The sequence below is a fragment of the Pantherophis guttatus genome, chromosome 8 (assembly GCF_059756535.1).
Source record: "Pantherophis guttatus breed Tessera chromosome 8, ASM5975653v1, whole genome shotgun sequence".
NCBI lineage: Eukaryota > Metazoa > Chordata > Lepidosauria > Squamata > Colubridae > Pantherophis > Pantherophis guttatus.
In genome coordinates this window covers 53212330-53236044 of record NC_142070.1, presented here as the reverse complement: position 1 = coordinate 53236044, position 23715 = coordinate 53212330, and the positions used below count along the sequence as shown (strand labels likewise).

Genomic DNA, 23715 nt, shown 5'->3' with positions numbered 1-23715 from the left:
TTTTGCTAACCAACTAACAAATATATGTAGGAAACACACTACAATAGTAATGGGGGACTTCAATTACCCTGACATCAATTGGAAGACTAATTCTGCACCAGGTAAGAAATCAAATAGGTTCCTAACCAACCTAGCTAACAACTTTGTTGTCCAAAAGGTAGAGGAGACAACTAGAGGGATAGCCATACTGGACTTAATACTTACAAACAGAGAAGACGTGATAGAGGGAGTTGAAACTGCAGGAACCGTAGGTGAGAGTGACCATGTCATAACAGAATTCAACATAACACAAACACAAGCAATAGAACATAATGATACCAGAGTCTTAGATTTTAAAAGAGCTGATTTTAATAAACTCAGAGAGAACTTGGGAAAGATTCCTTGGTTGAAAATCCTAAAGGGGAAAACAACTCAAGTATCTTGGGAAACTCTGAAAAAATATCATAAAAGCCCAGACCAGCACAATACCAATGAGAAAGAAAAACAAGAAATCCAAGAAGAAACCAGCATAGCTGCATAAAGATCTCTCTGACAAATTGAAAGACAAAAAGGACAAGTACAAAAAATGGAAAGAGGGACACACAACTAAGGCAGAATATCAGCAGATAGCCAGAATCTGCAAAGACAAAGTCAGGAAAGCAAAGGCTCAGAATGAACAAAGACTTGCAACAAAAGTCAAAGATAATAAAAAAGTTTCTTCCAACATATAAATAACAAGAAAAAAAATTCAAGGAAACAGTTGGTCCACTAAAGAGAGAAGACAGCAAGGAAGTAATAGGCAACAGAGAGAAAGCACAGCTGCTTAACTCATTCTTTGCATCGTTTTCATGCAAAAAGAAACTATAGCCCAACCTACCAAAAACGTAACTGTAAAAGACAGACTGGAAATAAAAGTTAAAATAAGCAAAAAAAATAGTAAGAGAACACATGTCTGATCTTGATGAATACAAATCACCGGGACCTGACAGACTACATCGCAGAGTTCTAAAGGAGCTGACAGATGTCATCTCAGAACCACTGTACCACATCTTTCAAAAATCCTGGAGCCCCAGGGAACTACCCTGTTTCCCCAAAAATAAGACATCCTTGATAATAAGCCCAATCAGGCTTTTAAGTGCATGCGCTAAAATAAGCCTCCCCCTGAATATAAGCCCTCCCCGAAAATATTTAAACGCAGAGCTGGAAATCAGGTAAGATGGCAAAGGGAGCCCCATCTTGCTCCACACGCCCCAAAATAATAAGACCTCCCTGAAAATAAGGCCAAGCGCTTATTTCAGGGTTCAAAAAAATATAAGACAGGGTCTTATTTTCGGGGAAACACAGTACCAGAGGACTCAATCAATCATTTATTATTATTACAGTCTTAGATGGGAAACAAATAAAAGCACTCCGTATATATTTACTTAAGACTTCTAGTTTAAAATAATAAATGGCAACTAAATCTATAATAAAATCCAGTGTCCATTATACATGGTCTGACTATACAATAGTTGCAAACTGTGTAGCCGGTTGTGGGTTCAACGCTAAAAAGGAAATGGCTAAGCAGTGCAAAGGTTAGCCACAGTTGTTATATACATCACTATGGTGAAGAAGACACGTATTTGTGACAAATCCCCAGTGCTGCTGCGCAGAATCTGGCCACCTGTGCTGTAGTTATGGCCTGTTCATCCTTAAGCAGCCACTGAACATAGGTAGTGTCAAAGCGGCCAGGATACCTTGCAGTTATTGGCAGAATGTTTTTTCCTAATCTCCATATAAAAGGAACATCTAAGGAGCATGTGTCCCACAGTCTCCACCTCTCCTGAGCTGCAGGGACAGAGTCTTTCCATGAATGGTATTCTTTTATACTTGCCATACAGAACAGCCAATGGAAGCGCATGGCACCATGTAAGTGCAAATACTTTTTGGTGGTTTGCTGATTCCAACTGACTAAGTTGGCAGGAGCAACAAACATCTAGTGGCATCTGGAGCCAGGAACAGCGGAGCTTTCCCTAAATCCACCTGCCTCTCGATGTCCTCCACCCTTTGTTGCAAGGTTTGTCTTGCTAGATCATAGTCCATCTTAAGTATTAAAGCTGGGGAGAAACCTAATTTGGCAAGGTTGGACTTGACAGCCTTGATCCATGATGAAGAGAATTTGTCTTGGAGAATTAATGGAGCAAGACCTTGCAGAAAGAAGTTAAGCTTTATCCAGAGATTTAAAGACACTATATAGATTCTTGCTTTGACTTTTATCAATCCTGTCTCCAGGCACAGAAGAAAACTTGAAGCTGACGGTCCGAGCAAGGTCCCATAAAGGAGCTGAGCTAGCGACTTGCCTACAAAAAACTTAATAGCAGCAGGGACATAGTATCCTCCCTTTGTGCAGAAAAAATTAAGAATGGTGCTCACTGATCTTTGACCCAAGGCAGCTGCATATTCTCCATGTGCTTTTCTTGAACCATTGGCCTGAATGACTACCCCCAGGTATTTGAAGGTGGTTACCTGCTCTATTTTGTGGCCATTAGATACCATGAATAAAGTTTTGGCCTTTTTGCAAAGGCCATGATCTTTGTTTTCTCATAATTTATGTCCAGTTTATTATTATTACAGTACTGGAGAAGGGCTTGCAAGGCTCTTTTAAGGCCTACTGGTGTCCTGGAGAGGATCACAGTGTCGTCTGCATAGAGCAGGAGGGCAATGCTTCGGTCACTTATTTTTGTGGGTTGGTGATTTGATTTGTTTAGCCATTTTATCATGTCATTTATGTAAAAGTTGAAAAGCAGGGGGGCCACAATGCACCCGTTCAACCCCCTTTTGAGTTTTAACTGACTTTGAGAGGGATATTACATATTACATATTATTATATTACACCTCATATTACACCTTACCTTGAGGGATGTTTTAGTATGTAGGGCACGTAATAGATGAAGAAGCCTGTGGTCAACTGAGGCAGCTTCCAGCTTCTCTCATAGCTTACTCCTAGTAACTGTATCAAAGGCTGCCTTGAGATCTATAAAACCGGCGTATAATGATACGGGTCTATTTGAGATGCATTTTTCAATCAGGTGATGAAGAACTAAGCACTGATCGGTGGTGCCTCTCCCCTCTCTAAACCCGGCTTTCTTTTCAGCAATCAAATTCTCAAAATCCTTTAGTTTATCTTGGAGGTGTTTGTCGTAAAGTTTGCTGATTATGTTTAGCAGACTTATTGGTCTATAATTGGCAGGGTCAACTCTTTTTCCCTTTTTAAAAATTGGGACAATTGCCAAGCCCCAATCTTCTGGGACATAGCCAGTGGAATCAATATAAGTGAATAACGCCGCCAGAACTGGTATCCATCACTCCAAATTGTTCTTCAGTAATTCAGCAGTAACCGAGTCAGCTCCTGGAGCCTTCCCAGTCCTGAGTTGGCCAATGAGCGGTTTGATTTCGTACTCTGAGACTGGGGGCCATTTAGGTAAGTCCTTCATTGTAGACCTTATATTCTCACCGGACGGATCTTCGTACATTCTCCGAAAGTGAAGTTCCCAGGTTGTAGGAGGTATGTGGATGTCTAATGGGGTATGAATTCTGTCAGGGTGTCTAGCTATTAGACACCAGAATAGAGAGGAGTTCTTTTGCTTTGCAGCCATAATAAGCTGTTCCCAGGAGGACCTTGTGTCTTGTCTCTTCTTAAGAGCAATCAATTGCTTATATTGTTTTTTGAGGGTAATAAGATGTTTAAGACTTGTTTTATTACCATTCCCAGTCTTGCTTTTATACATCTTATAAGCCAAAGTGACAGCTTTCTTGGCTTCTACATAATCCTTGTCAAACCATGGTTTGGAGGTGATACAAGGCCTCTTAGCTGAAAAGTTCCAGTCATGTACTAGTATTGATTGTAGCTTATGAACTATATTTTTATATGGTTCTAGTAAATCTTGGGAAGGATTGGTTGTAATAAAGGCTGAGCAAAGTTTTTGAAGATTGTCCTCTGATAGAGCTCTTCTCACCTTCTGGTCAAGTTGTTGGGACCATTTGACCCTACATCTTGTTGGGCCTGCTGGAGAAATTGCAGGAATAAATTGGTCCCCGAAGAGCATCTGCTGGATGGGGGGCTTCATGTATATACATAAAGGTAGATTATCGCTTTCCAGGTAAGGTAGGACTTCAAAATTTTCTACATAATGTAATCAGTCCATAGAAGTTAGGATATAATCAATGGTGCTGGTTTTGGACTCTGCCATAAATGTAATCTCGCCAGGGTAGTCGCCAGCCCAAGAGCCATTGGATATATAAAGGTTGAGTTTATTCACCATCTTTGCAAGACAGAGGCCAGCGAAATTGCTCTCTTGTCTTTAGAGAGAGGTGTGAGGGAGGAGCTGGTTCTTATGGGAACCTCCAATGGTAGATAATGATGATAGTATATAGTCCAATCTAGCATTGGTCCCAATCTAGCATTGAAGTCTCCCCCCAGTAAGACCCTGGCTTTTGGATGGTCAGGTGGAGTTTACTAATATAATATTCCAATTCCATCCATATTGCAGTGATTTCAGCTTTTCTTACCGATGGTGGAAGATAAACATTAATTATTAAGAGCAGGACTGAGTCCATCTTGAGGAGAAGGGCCATAGCCATATGTTTTACTGGGGCAATAAGAATGGGCTCTGCTCTCAAATTGGTAGAAATGAAAATACCCAGCCCTCCCTTCAGTCTTCCTGGCCTTGCTTCTAGCTTATGCGAGTGATAACCATTTAACAGAAGGTCATCCGTGGTCCAGGTCTCTTGCACCAAAATGATATCCTTATCTATCAGAGGATCAGGATAATTTAGGTCTCTAAAAGCTGGGTACCACCCAGCTACATTCCATGACATAATACTTAAGGTGTTTTTCTTGCACTGGTCCTCATCTTTTGCAGCTCATCAGGAAATTTGATTTATACAAATGGAAATTGTAGGGTTGTTGCAATGGATTGAGGTGTCATCACACATGAAATTGGCCTTCTCTAAAAGGAGGGAAGTCCCATCTAAATCCTGTATAGACTCCTGAGAAAAGTATTCAAAGTAAGAGGTTTTAACACCAGCTAACAAGGCTTGCCACTCCGGTGCCTCTTCTCTAGGTGTAGAGCAGGGGGTTATTAGGTCATGCGCCATTCGGCTTTGAAATAATGACACTGACGTGGGGCCTCTCTCGATCTCTTGATGTGGTGCTAAAGGTATCATAGGATAATCACGTAAGGATGCTAGCATCTCCTTCTCTACTGGGTTCTCTAATGGCTCCTGTATATCTTGGCTTCTGTTTTCCATGATCTCATATTCATGCAAACCCTTTCTTCTTGGGGAAGAAGTAAGAGGCTCAATTATTGGGGAAACTAGATCTATAAGCAGTTTAGCTGTATTGATTATGATCAATAAGGATTTCTTTAAATTTTCTAACTTGAATAATATGTTATCTTGTTCTTTCTTTGGGAGAGCACCAAAAGCATTAATGAGACCAGTTTCTCTGCTGTTAAGTACATCTTCACCGAACAAGGCTGGCTTACTCCCACTTTCTTCCTCTCTCTTTCCCAAGGTTGAGAATGCGGAAGAGACAGCAACTTGGGAGCTTACATGTTGACAATTAAGGGTTTAACCCTTTCCTCACAGAAAACTCTGATGGGAAAGATTTGAAAGGAGGCTAGATGTGCCTTCATCTTAAATAGCATCAGCGGGATGGTGGGCTGCTTGAAAGACAGAAGTATTCACTTCCAATTTGGGGCCTCTGGAAGCCACTCTGCACCACGGAGATCAATCTGCCCCCAGTGACAGTGAAGAAGCTGGCTTAGGGAATTTAATATAGCACTCTTGGTATTCCAGCATCCATAATTAAGTCTGTTCATATGGATTCTGAGAGCAACCTGATGTGTTTGTAGTGAGCGATGTGATTGGTGTGATTGTAGGGGAGATGCTTTATTGTCTTCCAATGAAACTTCTCTGTTAATACGTCCTCCTCTTGTTGCCTTGTCTGGAGAAGGGCTGTTTTTCTGAGTGGGCTGCCACTTTTTAGCAGGCTCTTTAACTGTTTCCCTGGGTCTTTGCTCTTTTTCCTCTTCCTTATCCTGAGTATGGGATTTACCCAAGTCTGCTGTGAGGACGTTAGTGGGAGTGCCTGTAGCCCATTGTTGAGCTTGCAGAAAAACAGCTATATCTTTTTTCATTGTTATATCTTTCTACATCATGTTGGATGGTTATTAGTTGCTCAAATATTGAAACTGTTTGCGCTGTGAGAATACATTGCTTTGCCACAAACTCTGTTGTATTCTCCCACGGTAAGCTCTCCACACTTAATTAGTTTGTTGTTTGCCTTTTTTTTTAGTCTTTATTTCAGCCTCCATATCGGTTGTAGCTGGGCTCGTTATTTGTGAAAACAGCTGGCTGTCATTTTGCTCGCCTCCCCCCGGATCGGGAAAATCTAGTATCTGCTGTTTTGTCAGATCTCTTTGCAGGTCCTGTTCTAACCTCTCAAGATTGTTGGAAGTGGAGGGGGGATAGTTTTACTTACTTGCCAGCAAAATACTCCTCAATTTTTGGTTGTTTTGCATTCTTCCCTGGTGGAAGAAATCCCGGGCTGGTGCCATGGTGCTTCTTTCTTTTCCCCATGCTTTATTAATCCACAGCAACCAAAACTTTGTCTGTGTTGTGGTCTACACTGTTATCATCTCCAAGAAGTATTATTTAAATAAAAAGTATCCAATGGGGGTACTAAAAATTGATAAAATAAAATAAAACCAAGAGGAGCTGCTGCAAGCATGCTCTGGCAACAGCAGCAGCCCCCTTTGCAGGTATTTAAGAAACAGACTGGAAATAAAAGTTAAAATAAGCAAAAAAACCAGTAAGAGAACACCTGTCTGATGTTGATGAATACAAATCACCAGGACCTGATGGATTACACCCCAGAGTTCTAAAGGAGCTGGCAGATGTCATCTCAGAACCATTGTACCACACCTTTCAAAAGTCCTGAAACACTGGGGAACTACCAGAGGACTGGAAAAGAGCTGATGTGGTTCCCATTTTCAAAAAAGAGGGGAAAAAACAGTACCAGGAAACTACAGACCGATCAGCCTAACATCAATACCTGGGAAGATACTGGAAAAGATAATAATAAAAAAAAAAAACAGATCTGCCAACATCTAGAAACGAGTAAAGTAATAACTAGCAGTCAGCACGGGTTTGTTAAAAACAGATCATGTCAAACCAATCTTATTTCATTCTTTGATAAAGTCACTAAATTGGTAGACCAGTGAAATACTGTGAACATAATATACTTAGACTTCAGCAAGGCATTTGACAAAGTAGACCACAACCTACTTCTTGGTAAGCTAGAAAAAAGTGGGATAGATAGCATTACTACCAGATGGATTCATAACCTGATGACAAACCGTATTCAACGAGTAGTCCTTAATGGGTCTACATCTACATGGAGGGAAGTAAGCAGTGGGGTACCACAAGGTTCTGCCTTAGGCCCAGTACTCTTCAATATCTTCATAAACGACTTAGATGAGGGAATAGATGAAGGGGAACTTACCAAATTTGCAGATGATACTAAGCTGGCAGGAATAGCTAACACCCTAGAAGATAGTCTCAAGATCCAAATGGATCTTGACAGATTTGAAAATTGGGCCCTATCTAACAAAATGAAATTCAATGTAGAGAAAAGTAAAGTCTTACACTTAAGCAAGAAAAAGCAAAAATACACATATATATTGGGTGAAACCAGGCTTAATAGCAGTAACTGTGAAAGGCATCAACTGTGCATGGCGAGTCTAGTGAAGAGAAGGACCGGGGAGACATGATAGCAGTGTTCCAATATTTGAGGGGCTGCCACAGAGAGGAAGGAGTCAAGCTATTTTCCAAGGGCCTGAAGGCCAGACAAGGAATAATGGATGGAAACTGATCAAGGAGAGATTCAACCTAGAAATAAGGAGAAATTTTCTGACAGTGAGAACAATCAACCAATGGAACAGCTTGCTTTCGAAAGTTGTGGGAGCTTCATCACTAGAGGCTTTCAAGAAGAGATTGGACTGCCATTTGTCAGAAATAGTGTAGGGTCTCCTGCTTAGGCAGGGGTTGGACTAGATGACCTACAAGGTCCCTTCCAACTCTGTTGATCTGTTAAATATCTGTTAAAATAAATGAGATTGGCAAATTTTCATTTTTCATTTAGTTGCATAATAATTATGCACACTAATAGTTGCCCAATAATTGTGCACAAATAGATATTCTCCTAAGAAAGCCAAAACCTCACTTTTACTTTCTTAAATATTCAGGTTTGAGGTTTATTAACATTTTGGATTGACAGAGAGCACTGTAGTTGTTCAATAATAAAATTAATCCTCAAAAATACAACTTGCCTAATAATTGTGCACACAGTATAGTTTGAAAATGGTATTAGTATGAAAACAGTACATCAAGAGAAGAGGAATATTTATATGTACCAATATGTACATTGATGCTCAAGCACAGTACTACAGTATCTTCACTTTTTCTTTAAAATGTCCATATGCATTTATATTATATATGGACATACTTTCAGGTATCCAGTATTTCTTTATTCCTGCTATCTAACACCATTTGGCAGGATCTCAAAAAAAAAAAAAAAAACACCTTGTGTGGCCACTTCAAGTGCCTCCCATATGTGTATGCGTCAGGACTATCACTGACGTAAATTCACCATTATCTGGAAAAAAATTGTATACAAGTACCCCTAGCAACCATTTTAATTTTCTTTAACTACTAAATATGAAGCTGATACAATTGTGCAATAGAAATTTTGGAGAAATACCCACTGAATCTTTTATATAGCTATGTGCCCATGTTTTGAGACTTTCATGTTCAAAAAATATGAATCTTATGTGACAAAGAATAGGTAACTGAACCCAAAACTCACCTGGAGCAACCATGTTGACTTGAATGTTCTTTTGTGCTACTTCTTTAGCAAAAGAGCGTGAAAATCCAACTAATCCTGCTTTGCTAGCACTATATGCACTTTGACCTGCATTGCCTTTTAATCCAACAATACTTCCTAAAATAAACATAAAAGTAATAAAGCTTTTCAAAAGTTCAAAATTTGTAATTGTACACATTCAATTTACAATAACAGTATTGAATATTGATAACTTTTAATTTAAAAAGTTGCCCATTTTTTTCAATTTGTTTGAAGGACTTACAATGAAGATTCAAGACTATGGCTAAACATATTTTTCATTCAGTTTTAAAACAGAAAATGTAGTAAAGACTTAAATAGCTTTATTTTTTTCTGTACAGATTGATTTTATTTATTTTATATTATTTCAAGTATGTATAAAAAGTATATATATATATATATATATATATATATATATATATGTGTGTGTGTGTGTGTGTGTGTGTGTGTGTGTGTGTAGGTCTTTGGTTATTCGGGTCTTCTCCCACGTAAAATTGGAAGTGTCTTGGCGACGTTTCGACGAAGTCTCATTCGTCATCTTCAGGCTGGTGTTCTCGGCTTCGTGCTTCCAGGAGCAATGTGAGATCGCAGCTGTCTCTTCCTTTTAACTGCTAGTGGGGGTGTGAGCTGATTGGGTGGGAACTTGGCTGTGTTCTGATTGGGTGGAGGTGTGTTCTGATTGGTTAGGGGCTTGGCTGTGCTCTGATTGGATGGGGGGTTGGTTGTGCTCTGATTGGCTGGGGGTGTGTTCTGTTTGGGTGGGGGCTTGGTTGTGCTCAGCTTAGTCTGAGTTGCAGGGGGATTTGAGCTGGTGAGCTGCGTTGTTGTTGTTTGGCTTCGTGTTTGTGGCTGTGCGAGCTCTTCATGGTGGGTGTCAGTCTGCTTCATGTATGGATTGGAGGGGTTTAAAGTGGCTAATGATGCAGCTGCGGTCTGGCTTCTGGTCCTTGGTCGTGGCTCATTATCAGTGTGGGTTTGAGTCTGCTTTCTGCGTGGATGTGTGGTGGTGACATCAGGTGTGGCTCTCGTGAGTGTGGGTCTGGTGTCATTCGTCGTGTTAGGGACTCGTTTGTCAATAAGGGCGGGTTTCCAAATGGCTGGTAGGCGGGAGGTATCGTCTCGTTTGTTCATGCTGTGTGGGCGTTTTTCTATCTCGATGGCTTCTCTGATTATTCTGTTGTTAAAGTGTTCAGTTTTGGCGATAGTTCTTGTCTTTTTAAAGTCAATATCATGTCCTGTGGCTTTAAGGTGTTGGACCAGGGAAGAAGTTGGTTCCTCTTTTCTGACTGAGTTCTTGTGTTCTTCTATGCGTGCACTTATTCGTCTGTTGGTTTGTCCGATGTATGTGGTGGGGCAGGCGGTGCATGGGATTTCATATACTCCTTGATTTTCTAACTCAATTTTGTCTTTGGGGTTCCTTAGGATGGTGGATATTTTTCGGTTTGTGAAGAATGCTGTCTTGATGTTATGTTTGTGGAGGATTTTGCTTATTCTGTCTGTGGTGCCTTTTATGTATGGGAGGAGGGCTTTGACGTTTTCTTGTTCTCTGTCTTGGATTTTAGTGGGGGTTTCTTTTTGGATTAGGTTGGTGATCTTATTTCTTTGGAATCCATTGGATGTTAGTACGTTAGTGAGAGTGTGTAGTTCGGTTTTTAGGTGTTGTTCGTCAGCTAAGCGTTAACGCATAGAAGAACACAAGAATTCAGTCAGAAAAGAGGAACCAACTTTTTCCCTGGTCCAACACCTTAAAGCCACAGGACATGATATTGACTTTAAAAAGACCAGAACTATCGCCAAAACTGAACACTTTAACAACAGAATAATCAGAGAAGCCATCGAGATAGAAAAACGCCCACACAGCATGAACAAACGAGACGATACCTCCCGCCAGCAGCCATTTGGAAACCCACCCTTATTGACAAACGAGTCCCTAACACAACGAATGATACCAGACCCACACTCACGAGAGCCACACAGGATGTCACCACCACACATCCACGCAGAAAGCAGACTCAAACCCACACTGATAATGAGCCACGACCAAGGACCAGAAGCCAGATCACAGCTGCATCATTAGCCACTTTAAACCCCTCCAATCCATACATGAAGCAGACTGACACCCACCATGAAGAGCTCGCACGGCCACAAACACGAAGCCAAACAACAACAATGGAGCTCACCAGCTCAAATCCCCCTGCAACTCAGACTAAGCTGAGCACAACCAAGCCCCCACCCAAACAGAACACACCCAGCCAATCAGAGCACAACCAACCCCCCATCCAATCAGAGCACAGCCAAGCCCCTAACCAATCAGAACACACCTCCACCCAATCAGAACACAGCCAAGTTCCCACCCAATCAGCTCACACCCCCACTAGCAGTTAAAACGAAGAGACAGCTGCGATCTCACATTGCCCCTGGAAGCACGAAGCCGAGAACACCAGCCTGAAGATGACGAATGAGACTTCGTCGAAACGTCGCCAAGACACTTCCAATTTTACGTGGGAGAAGACCCGAATAACCAAAGACCTACATATATATATATATATATACTTTTTATACATACTTGAAATAATATAAAATAAATAAAATCAATCTGTACAGAAAAAAATAAAGCTATTTAAGTCTTTACTACATTTTCTGTTTTAAAACTGAATGAAAAATATGTTTAGCCATAGTCATTTTTTAAAGCAACAACAATATAAAGAATATTTTCAGTGCTAAAGTGGGAGGTATTATGAAACTGTTATAATGTTTGGAATTCTATGATTCTAAAGGAATCAAAGGAGAAGCACTGTTTTGTTTTGAAATACTGAAAGGGAAGAGAAAGCTTTTCTCTGGTGGAAGGCTCACCCCCAAAATGCCAAAAGTAAAGCATTAAATTATCATTTATTTTCAAAACCAACAGCCTGCAGTGAGTCCTTGGTCTCTTGCATCCAGAAGACCCATGAGTACCAGCTACAAGGTGACAAAGTTTGCAACTGGTAAGGAAAGGAAATAAAGACAGAAACATAGTGTAACATCCTAAAGGAATTAATTAACCTATTCTGACATGCAGAACAGAGAAATGATCTGGTGTACATGAATTGATTGTTATTCTAATAGCCTGACCTGGCATACTACAGTGGGACCAAGGAGTTAATAAGGATGGTTGTAATCAGCATCCTTGACAGTCTTATAGTTTCTTAGTGCATCAAAGTAGAAAGAAGACAGTTATTCTTAACATATAGCAGATGTATCAGTTAAATTTGATTTATATTAAATGTGACAAAAGTAAAAATTTCATTCCTTCTTTCCATCCATTGGTATTTGTGCCCTGTTTTTCCATTTTCAGTTCCTGATTTATATCATGAAGCTAACATTTAAATGTAACCTATGTGTAACTTAAAGAAAATGTTGGAATTTGAGCTTCTTGTATATAGTTGTAAGCATTTTTGAATCATTTGAAAAACACCAGTATACCCAATGCCTACAATCTACAATTATGAGCCTAACTCCAGATGCTACAGAAGCTTCCTTCCCTCATTTTCTAAAACCAGAAAGAGTTTAAAAGGCTTATAAATGTAATTGTTTATTAGAGCTGATATGCCCCTCCAGCTAAAAAAATCTTCTCTTAGTAAGATATGTAGTACAAAAATAAATAATAAAAGGAAACTTATATGAGAATCTCTCCATAGAGTTGATACAATAATGTAAAATAAATTGTAACTGAAATATTGGTCTGGATCTGAAGGCTTGTGAATGCCAAAAGTTTTTCTTTTTTCCCCATATATGTGCCGAGATACAGATCTGCAATTGCAGTGGAAAATGTAATTTGGAGCATGCATAACCAGGTATCTTTCACTTGATGGCACCTCTTAAGATAAAAATGCCTTTATAGGTTTGCATATAACTACATGCTTCCTGCACACTACAAATCCTCTTTCCCCTATTAATGCTTAGCTACAATAGGCATTATTAGCAAAAGAGTTCATACAGAGCTGTAACTTCTAAAGTAGATGTGTCTAACTCAAGGGCCATGGGCAAGATCTGGCCTGCGAGGTGGTTAGATCTGGTCCATGGGGCCCCCCTGGAAACAGCAAAGGACCGGCCTGTGGTGCCTCGGCCTGGCCGAGGCCAACCCAGGCACTGATCTAAAATCTGGTTGCAGCTATCCTGGGCAGACCGTGGCCGACCGTGGCCAACTGTAGATCTGCAGTGCTGCGTCAGCCCCACCCCCTGGGCATGCACACAGGAGGTGGCAAGCACACAGGGCCTGGCATCCATGGAGACTGTGTTCTGAGCATTTCCCTTTCACCCAGGATGCCATCCCTTGTGTGCTTGCCGCCTCCTATGCGCATGTCCAGGGGGTGATGCCAAGGCAGTGCCATGGATCTAAGGCTGTCCACGGTCTGGCCGGGATTGTTGCCACCAGGTTGCAGATCAGCACCACACCCTGGAACTGCCCCACCTCATCAGGTTAAAGCCACCCTGCCAATGTCTCCCCCTCCCCTCATCCCTTCCTGACCATGGAGGAAGGAATGAGATAGGAAGGAGAGAGAATGGGACTTTTAGGCCATGGGGCTTCTGCCTGCCAGTGTGCGATGGACAATAGGTGATCGCAGGGGCTGGGGGAGGGATGTGGCAGGTCAGTGGCAGTGGCGTGCAGCTTCTGGCATTGCGGGGAGGGGGGGAAGCAGAACTGTCCTCTTGGCATCAGGCATAGTCAGTCCAGGCGTGAAGACAACAGAGGGGAGGGTAGACAAAAAGGAAAGCCCCTGCTCTGCAGGTTGTTTTTTTAACCTGCCAGAGGCTCCAGACAGGCTTCCCATTTTGATCCCTCCCCCATCATTGCCTCTCTGCTCACTTCTCCCAGATCCATGCATGTTTCTCTTTGTGTGTGTGTGTGTGCATTGGGGGGGAAGTGTCCAGCAGCAGGTGCTCGGCAGCCAACTGTGATCACCATGCTGACCCTCCAAGAAGGAGGCATAGCAATGGCGACAGCACTGGCAGCAGGCAGTCGGGGGGAAGCACATGATGCAGACCAACGGATGCACCTGCTTCATCCCATGTGGCTGGGAAGGGCAGGTGGCTGCCTGGAACATCCAGCAGGCCAGACAAAGTACCTCACCCATGCGCCTCTGGCTACTGCCTCTGGCTGCTGCTGCTGCAGGCCAAGACAAGGTGAGGCAGGGGGTGGGCCGGCTGCTGCCGGATACCATCCGTCTGTCTACTCCGTCCCATCTGTTTTTGCTTGCGGTTGGAAAGCAGGTTGCCGCTGGTCATCTCCTCAGCCACCTCGCAAGTCTTGCCTTTGGCCTGCACGTGGAGTGTGTTCCCCTCGCGCACCTGGGCACCGCTGTGGGTCACACAACAGAGGGGAGGAAACGGATTATCTAGACCCATACCAATCGGGTTTCAGGCGCGGACACAGCATGGAAACAGCATTGGTCACCCTGGTGAATGATCTCTGGCGGGCCCGGGATGGGGGTTATTCCTCCATCCTGGTCCTACTTGACCTCTCAGCGGCGTTTGATACCATCAACCATGGTATCCTTCTGCGGCGACTTGGGGTGGGGTGGGGGTAGGGGGCACTGTTTTACAGTGGTTCTCCTCCTACCCCTCGGGTTGCACGCAGTTTGTCTGCGCGGGGGGGACAGAGTTCCTCCCCGAGGACCCTCACTTGCGTGGTGCCTTAGGGGTCGGTTCTCTCCTCCTTGCTCTTTAACATCTATATGAAGCCGCTGGGTGAGATCATTTGTAGTTTCGGGGTGAGGTATCATCAGTATGCCGATGATACCCAGCTTTACATCTCCACCCCAGACCAACCTAGGGATGCCCTTTCCGTGATGTCTAAATGCCTGGAGGCGGTGCAGATCTGGATGGGTAGGAACAGGCTCAGACTCAACCCCTCTAAGACGGAATGGCTGTGGATACCGGCATCTCCTTCCTCTCCTTCCTTTTTTCAACCGAGTTAAGACCTTGTTGGCCTCATTATGGCTATAGCTACCCAGCCTATCCTGGCCTGCTGAGCTGTTCCTACTTTCCCCCATTTCCATCAAGCCATCTCTGAATCTCCTGCCTTGCAAAATTTCTCCTGAACTAAACTTCGAACTAATCCTTCTCATGAACTGGAGGATTGGGCTTTCTGACTTCTCCTAATCCATATGGGGAACTGGATCTATGGACTCGAGGCCGGTGGGAGTCGGTGTATGGCTGCCTTCACTCCCAGGTTTCCATCAAAGTTTTAGTGGTTGGCCTTTGTGAGAGGACGGTCGGCCAAGAAATTTCCGGGGGTCGGATGGCATATCTCCCCCTCCACTGCTGTGAGAGGGCAATGGAATTCGGCTGCCTGTGCCATGGACTGGAACTTTTTCCCCTGTATTATAACATCATGGTGGTCTCCCAACCATGGACTATCCTCACCCCTGACGATTTAATGTACTCAGTGTCTGAACTCCTTGCCCTGCGAGATTCCCCCCTCTCGCAGGTTTGGCCCTCCACTCTATTGAGGGCCTATCATGATGACAGATTTTGGAATCCTGAGAGATGGCATGGCGCGAGGAAGGGCTTGTGGGGTTTTTTAGGAAAGTGTTTTAATAAGATTTTAAAGGGTTCGGGGAGGGGGTCTTTTAACAATTTTTTAAGGGGAACTGGGAGGACGACCAAAGGGGATGGGGGGAAAATCCAGTAAGGTCAGAGCCGAGCCTGGCACGGGGCAACGGTTTGGAGGGTGCAGGACGAGGGATTGGAGAGGGGATGGAGGGTTATACCAATGAGGGGTGTACCATCAGCACGGTGGATGGGAGGGGCAGATATGGCGGGAGCAGGAGACCATATCACGTGTTGGTGCGCACTCGCTGTTTGAGAGCTATTGCGCGCCCCGGTCTCCAAGGCTCCCCTCGGATACTAGGTGGCTCAGATACTCAGGACCTGGGCCTTCGGCTGATGCTGTGCAATGCCAGGTCCGTGGTAAATAAGGCCCCCCTCATTCACGATCTTATACAGGAGGGGGGAGCGGACCTGGCGGGTATTACGGAGACCTGGTTGGGCCCAGAGGGAGGGGTCCCTCTGGTTGAGATGTGCCCACCAGGCTTCAGAGCATTCCATCAGCTGAGGGCCCAGGGGAGGGGCGGGGGAGTGGCGGTTATTATTAACGAAGGTCTTAGTCCGAGGGAGACCACTGTGCCACAGATTGCCGGATGTGAATCCCTCTTTGTGAGATGGGGTCATGGGGTTCAGATGGGCTTGTTGCTTGCGTACCTGGCTCCCTGCCGCGCGGCAATGGCCCTGCCCGAGCTCCTCGACGTGATAGCCATGGTGGCAGTTGATACACCCAGGCTTATGGTCATGGGTGATTTCAACTTGCCGTCCATCGGTGAAACGTCTGAGACGGCTCGGGAGTTCATGGCTTCCATGACAGCCATGGACCTGACCCAACTAGTTCATGGCCCCACCCACAGGGGGGGGACACACTCTGGACTTGATTTTTGTCTCTGGCCAGTGGTTGAGTGATCTTATTATAGGGGATATAGACATGGAACCCTTGTCATGGTCAGATCACTCGCTCCTTCGCCTGGACCTTCGAACCGCTACACCCCACCGCAGGGAGGCGGAGCCAATAAGATGGGTCCGCCCCAGGCGCCTGATGGATCCTGATAGGTTCCAGATGGAGCTTGGGCCATTTCCTGAGGATCTAGCACATGACTCGGCTGAGGACCTGGTAGCCGCCTGAGATCGGGCAGCTGGTGGGGCCTTGGACCAAGTCGTGCCTTTGCAGCCTCTGACCCGGTAGCGATCCCGCGCAGCTCCTTGGTTTACTGAGGAGCTGAGGGAAATGAGGCGCCGGAAAAGACGCCTGGAGAGCGGTTGGAGGGCCAGTCTCGCTGAATCTGATCAAACACTGGTAAGGTCGCATATTAAGACCTACCTAGTGGCGATAAAGACGGCAAACTTTAATTACTTTTCTGCCTCTATTGCGTCATCAGGGAATCGTCTGGCCGCCCTGTTTAGGGTGACCCGCTCCCTGCTCCATCCGGGAGTGCGGGAGGATCCCCTGGAAGGCAGGGCGGAGGATTTCGGACAATACCTGTATGACAAAATCGCTCAGATCCGGGGGGATTTGGACTCTGACTGGGTAGATCAGGGCAGGGTGACAAGGAATAGTCTTGAGAATGTTATCTGGGAGGAGTTTGATGCTGTGACTCCCGATGATGTGGACAGGACTTTGGGGAGACTTAGTACGGCCACATGACCGTGTCCCTCCTGGTTGGTACTGGCTTCCCGGGAGGTTACACGAGGCTGGCTCCAGGGTGTTATCAACGCTTCGTTGAGTGAGGGTTACTTCCCCGCTGCCTTGAAAGAGGCGGTGGTGAGGCCTCTCCTCAAGAAGCCGTCCCTGGATCCGGCAATATTGGCCAACTATTGTCCTGTCTCCAACCTTCGCTTCATGGCGAAGGTTGTTGAGAGTGTGGTCGCGCGACAGTTTCCACAATTCCTGGAGGAAACATCTTACTAGATCCGTTCCAGTCGGGTTTCAGGTCTGGGCACAGCACGGAAATGGCATTGGTCGCGTTGGTTGATGATCTCTGGAGGGCTCGGGACAGGGGTTGCTCCTCTGTTCTGGTCCTGTTAGATCTCTCAGCGGCTTTTGATACCATCGACCATGGTATCATGCTGCACCGGCAGAAAGAGTTGGGGGTGGGAGGCACCGTATTGCGGTGGTTCTCCTCCTTTCTCTCCGACCGGTCGCAGTTTGTGTTGGCAGGGGGGCAGAGGTCGACCTCGAGGCCTCTCGTCTGTGGAGTGCCGCAGGGATCGGTCCTCTCTCCCCTTCTGTTCAACATTTATGTGAAGCCGCTGGGCGAGATCATCCGTGGCTTCGGGGTGAGATACCGTCAGTATGCTGATGACACCCAGCTGTACATCTACACCCCAGGCCACCCCAACGATGCCCTTGAAGTGATTTCTCAGTGCCTGGAGGCTGTGCGGATCTGGATGGGGAGGAACAGGCTCAGGCTCAACCCTTCCAAGACTGAGTGGCTGTGGCTCCCGGCATCCCAATATAGTCAGTTGACTCCATCACTGACTATTGGGGGCGAGTCCTTGGCCCCCACAGAAAGGGCTCGCAATCTGGGAGTCCTCCTGGATATGCAGCTGTCCTTGGAGGAACATCTGACGGCTGTAACCAGGGGGACCTTTTATCAGGTTCGCCTGATTTGCCAGTTGCAGCCCTTTCTTGATTGGGATTCCCTGTGCACAGTCACTCACGCCCTCGTCACCTCTCGCCTTGACTACTGCAATACTCTCTACATGGGGCTCCCCTTGAGGGGCACCCGGAGGCTCCAGCTGGTCCAGAAAGCAGCAGCGCAGGTAGTGATGGGAGCAGCATGGCGCTCCCATGTAACACCGCTCCTGCGCGAGCTGCACTGGCTCCCGGTGGTCTTCCGGGTGCGCTACAAGGTGTTGGTTATCACCTTTAAAGCGCTCCATGGCATAGGGCCTAGCTATCTTCGAGACCGCCTGCTGCTACCGACGACCTCCCAGCGACCCGTGCACTCCCACAGAGAGGGCCTCCTCAGGGTGCCATCAGCCAAACAATGTAGGCTGACCCCCAGGGGGAGAGCCTTCTCTCTGGGGGCACCTATCCTCTGGAATCAGCTGCCCCCAGAGATAAGGAGAATCCAAGACCTCAGTGCCTTCCGCCGTGCCCTTAAAACCCACTTTTTCCAGCAAGCCGGGCTGGCTTAGGAAGAAATTTTTTAAAAATTTTTAAATGTTTAATTGGTTTGTGGTTTTTTAAATTTTGGGCCAAATTTATATAGATTTTAATTGTTTTTAATATTTGTATTTCATGTTTTTAATTCTGGCTGTGCACCGCCCTGAGTCCTCAGGGAGAAGGGCGGTATATAAATTGAAAAATAAAATAAAATAAAAATAAAATCTCATGGTCTAGCGCCCCCATCATTTCGGATGTGGGAGAGTTACTCATTCCCTCTGAAAAGGCTCACAATCTAGGCGTCCTCCTGGATTCGCGGCTGTCCTTGGTCGACCATCTGACAGCCGTGACAAGGGGGGCTTTTGCACAGGTTCACCTGGTGCGCCAGTTGCGCCCTTTCCTAGACAGGGATGCCCTCCATATAGTCACCCATGCTCTCGTCATCTCTCGTTTGGATTACTACAATGCCCTCTACATGGGGCTGCCCTTGTGGTGCACCCGGAGGCTCCAACTGGTCCAGAATGTGGCCGCGCGGGTTGTTACGGGGGCTTCCCATTACTCCCGTATTACACCTCTCCTGCGCGAGCTGCACTGGTTACCGGTGGTCCTTCAAGGTGCTGGTACTTACCTATAAAGCCCTTCATGGCATGGGCCCGGGGTACTTGCAGGATCACCTTCAGCCTGCCTCCAACCGCCCAGTGTGCTCACATAGGATTGCCTTCCTCCGGGTGCCATCGGCCAGACAATGTCGGCTGATGGCGCCCAGGATGAGGGCGTTCTCTGTGGGCAAACCGACCCTCTGGAATGGTTTACCCACTGGGCTCCAGATGGCCCCCGACCTCCGGTCTTTCCGCGGTGACCTGAAGACATGGCTTTTCCAACAAATTTGCTGATCTGATGGGAGTTTTTAACTTTAATCCTTTGGGAATTTTAATTGAGTATTTTAGTCGTAATTTTACTGTTTTATTGTTTTATCTTTGTGAGCCGCCCCGAGTCCTTCGGGAGAAGGGTGGCATATAAGTATAACTAAACTAAACTAAACTAAACTAAACTAAACTAAACTAAACTAAACTAAACTAAACTAAACTAAACTAAACTAAACTAAACTAAACTAAACTAAACTAAACTAAACTACTACCACTGAGGCCACCAGTAGCTCACAGAGGTCCATTAGGCCATTGCAATCGCCACCTGGAGTACCAGCACAAAGGAAGCGAAGCAGCCAGCTAGAAAGCCCAAGTACAGGTGATAAAGCACACCCAGACCCAGCAGGTAAGAGGAAGCCACTCCGAGCAGGAAAAGCTGGATCCCCATCAGTGCCATGTTCACCCAGGCCCAGCCAGGATCTCATGCCTCTCCCCATCTCTGCTGGGCGTGGGTGTGGCACCTCTGCATGGTGCTGATAGGGATCTGGCTTTCCCTGCTCGCAGTGGTGTCTTTTGCCTGCTGGGCCTGGGCATGCTATACCACCTCTATTCAGCCTTTCTAGCTGGCTGCTTCACCTCCTTCTGACTGGGTGGATCTGCTGAGTGGTGGCGGCGGCAGTCCGTAGCGGGACCAAGGTGCATCTGGTGCACCAGGGGAATACATTCCATGTGCAGGCCAATGGTAAGACCTGCAAGGGGTCCGAGGAGATGACCAGCAGTGGCCTGTTCTCCAACCGCAAGCAAAAAAAAATGAGACAGAGTAAGCACATCCTGCAATCCACATCATGTGCCTCCCCATCTGCTGCTTCCATTGCTGCACTTGCTGCTTGGACAGCCAGCCCGGTGGTGGCAGCAGGCTCCAGAGCTGCAGAGTGTGCCAGCTAAGGGAAAGAGCGGCGAGCGTGAAAAAGCACCTTTGGGACAACCATGACTTGGATGACTGAGAATCTCTACAGACTCCTGTTAAGTATCAGTTTATCCTGAAATGTAAAGTACTTTTTGTAGGTAAAAGATACCACATACAAAGGAGCATTTTAGACCCAAAGTATTAGGGATAACTTTTATAATAACTTTCATATATATTAACTTATGCAAGGGTATTTTTAAACACTGGTTATATTATTTCCAGAAAAATAATGTATTAAATATAGTACTAAAATAATGAATCCAAGTTTGCTTAGGTAGACATACCAACATTAACAATAGCACCACCTTGCTGTTGAATCATACTCTTTACAGCAGCTTTACATGTCAACATGGTTCCCAAAAGATTGGTCTGAAATTGGGATATCATATCTTCAGACTTGGTTCGCAATAGTAGTCCATCCCTGGAATCAAGAAAAAAACTCAGTTGTATTTAATTGATTATAGTTGGTCAATTCTGAATTTATTCTAATAATTTCATTATGAAGTTGTGTAGCTAAACTCAACTTACTATATTTATTAAAAGAATGTTGCTGATTAAGAATTAACTATCACTTTGTATGTTTCCATATTTTAGCTACAGATTTTTGCTTAAACTATCATACGGTAACTGCAATATATTTGAAGTTCTGAAGACTTACAGAAGTTTAGATATCTTTTAATATGAAACTGATCTACAGAAAACTCTATATAATTCTATTTAGCATGTTAACAGTTTATAGATTCAAGGAAATTAAAAGGATATGTCAAGATTATGTTTTGATCTTCCTGCGTTCAGTTAAGTCAGGTGTGCTGTGAAACAATACAGTCATGTGGCTAATTCTGGATCTATGGATGTGAACAGGGCTATGACTCAGTGGTGGGTTTCAAAAATTTTTACTATTGGTTCTGTGGGTGTGGCTTGTTTGTGGGTGTGGCTTGGTGGCCATGTGACTGTGGGCATGGCTTGGTGGCCATGTGACTGTGTGGGCGTGGCTTGGTGGCCATGTGACTGGGGGCGTGGCCAACTTGATGTCACTCACATCAAGAGTTAGGGTTAGGGTGCCTGGCCTTTCCTCGCCTCAAAGGTTTCAAGACCTTTGGCTGGAAGTTTGGCTGGAACTGGAGTATGGAAAAGGGCCTAGGACAGTGATGGCTAACCTTTTTGCCATCGCATGCCAGGAGCGGGGGGAGCGCGGGGGAGGGTGTCGCACGCGTGCCCATACCCATAATTCTATGCACCCCGCCCCCGTGCATGTGCACGCAACCCCCCTGCTCCTGGCACGCGATGGCCCAGTGGGCCCATTTTTCTCTCTCTCCAGGCTCCAGAGCCTTTCTAGGAGTCTGGGGAGGGCGTAAACAGCCTTCCGCCCCCCCAAGGAGCCTTCCGGAGGCTGAAAACAGCCTGTTTGCCAACGTCCGGTGGGACCGGAAGGCCTGTTTTTTGCTCTCCCCAGGCTCCAGAACCTTTCTGGGGAGGGCGAAAACAGCCTTCCCCACACCCCCGGAGTCTCTCTGGAGGCCGAAAACAGCCCTTTTGCCAACTTCCAGTCCCACTGGAGCTGAGCTCGCGTGCCCACCAATATGGCTACACGTGCCACCTGTGGCACGCGTGCCATAGGTTCCCCATCATGGACCTAGGAGGTCCTGGAGGTTAAATGATAATTTGTTTAGATATGAAGAAAATGTAAAAGAGTGTAAAAAATTTATGAAAGAATTTTTTGTTTTGAATATGCAAAAGGGTACATCTATGGAAATGGTATGGGATGCAAGTAAAGCATATATGCGAGGCATTTTGATATATTTGAATAATAAATATAGAAAGAAACAGGGGGGGAAAAGAAAAGAATTAGAAGAAGAAATTAGAAAACAGGAACGAGCTTTGATAACTAAACCAACAGATAAGAAAATTAAAGAGGCAATTAATTTACTGAAAGATCAATTTAATATGTTAATAGCAGATCAAGTGGCAACTAACTTACAATATGCTAAACATAATACTTTCTGTAACGCTAATAAACCAGGTAGGTGATTAGCATATATGTTAAGGAAAAAGCAGAAATCAAGGACTATAGAGAAAATAAAATACAAGGGTAAAGAGGTTTATGAGCAAGAATTGATTAAAAAATCTTTTTTAGAGTTTTATTCAAGGCTGTATGTCGGTGATAAAATTCAAGATATAGATATAGATAGATATTTACAGAAAGAAAACATTTACATAACTTCAAAAGAGCAGAGGGATAGTTTAAATCAATTGATAACTTGCAAGGAAATTTTGTTTGCAATTAAGCAGTTGAAAGTGGGTAAAGCTCCTGGGACGGATGGTTTGACAGCTGTTTATTGTAAAAGCTTACAGGAGGAAATGGTGGAACCACTGAAGGAATTATTCAATAATATACAACAGGGAGGAAAGGTACCTCCAACTTGGAAGACAGCTTTTATTTCTTTGATCCCAAAAGAAGGTCAAGATCATACAGATCCAAAAAACTATAGGCCGATTTCACTTCTAAATACAGATTATAAGATGTTTGCTAAAATCTTAGCAAATAGATTAATGACAGTTATGCAGCAAATGATTCATCACGATCAAACTGGTTTTATAAATGGTAGGCAAATGAAAAGTAATGTAAGGCAAATTGTTAACTTACTAGAGTATTTGGGAAGGAACAACCAGGTCCCCGCAGTGCTAGTATTTCTGGATGCTGAGAAAGCCTTTGATAGATTGAATTGGCATTTTTTATTAAAATTAATAGAAAGGATGCAACTTGGAGAACATTTTATACAATCTATTAAGGCAATATATCAAAAACAAACTGCACAAATAATAATCAATGGTGGTTTAACAGATATTTTTAGTATAGAAAAAGGAACAAGGCAGGGTTATCCCCTGTCTCCATTATTGTTTATTTTGATGCTGGAAATCCTACTGAGTAAAATACGTGGGATGGATACAATAAAGGGAATTAAAATTAGACAGCAGGAGTATAAGCTATGGGCATTTGTGGATGACCTGGTTGTTACCTTAGCCCAACCAGTACAATCGATTACAGCCTTGATGGATATAATTAACTTGTATGGACAAGTATCTGGTTTTCAAATAAATACAGCTAAAACAAAGATAATAGCTAAAAATATGACTAGAAGCCAAAAAGAAGAGATAGAAAGGGTAACAGGATTTGAGATAGTTAAGAAGGTTAAATATTTAGGGGTTTATATTATGACCACAAATATGAAATTATATCAGCACAACTATGAACCGTTATGGC

The 23715-nt window shown here is 44.6% G+C and overlaps 1 protein-coding gene across 6 annotated transcripts in view; it reads right to left on the bottom strand.

Annotated features, from left to right (window-relative positions):
* Positions 1–23715, bottom strand: part of CBR4 (carbonyl reductase 4) — a 63240-nt gene that overhangs the window by 4462 nt on the left and 35063 nt on the right. For 4 of the 6 annotated variants that reach the window (XM_087875159.1, XM_034442679.3, XM_034442678.3 and 1 more), the window contains exons 4-5: positions 20738–20874; positions 8888–9022 (exon numbers count right to left, since the gene is read on the bottom strand). In XM_087875159.1, the coding sequence (XP_087731285.1) occupies positions 8888–9022; positions 20738–20874 (272 nt within the window). Of the gene's footprint in view, positions 1–8887; positions 9023–20737; positions 20875–23715 lie in introns of those variants that run through there. The other 2 variants (XR_015729223.1, XR_015729224.1) reach the window with 1 other exon arrangement.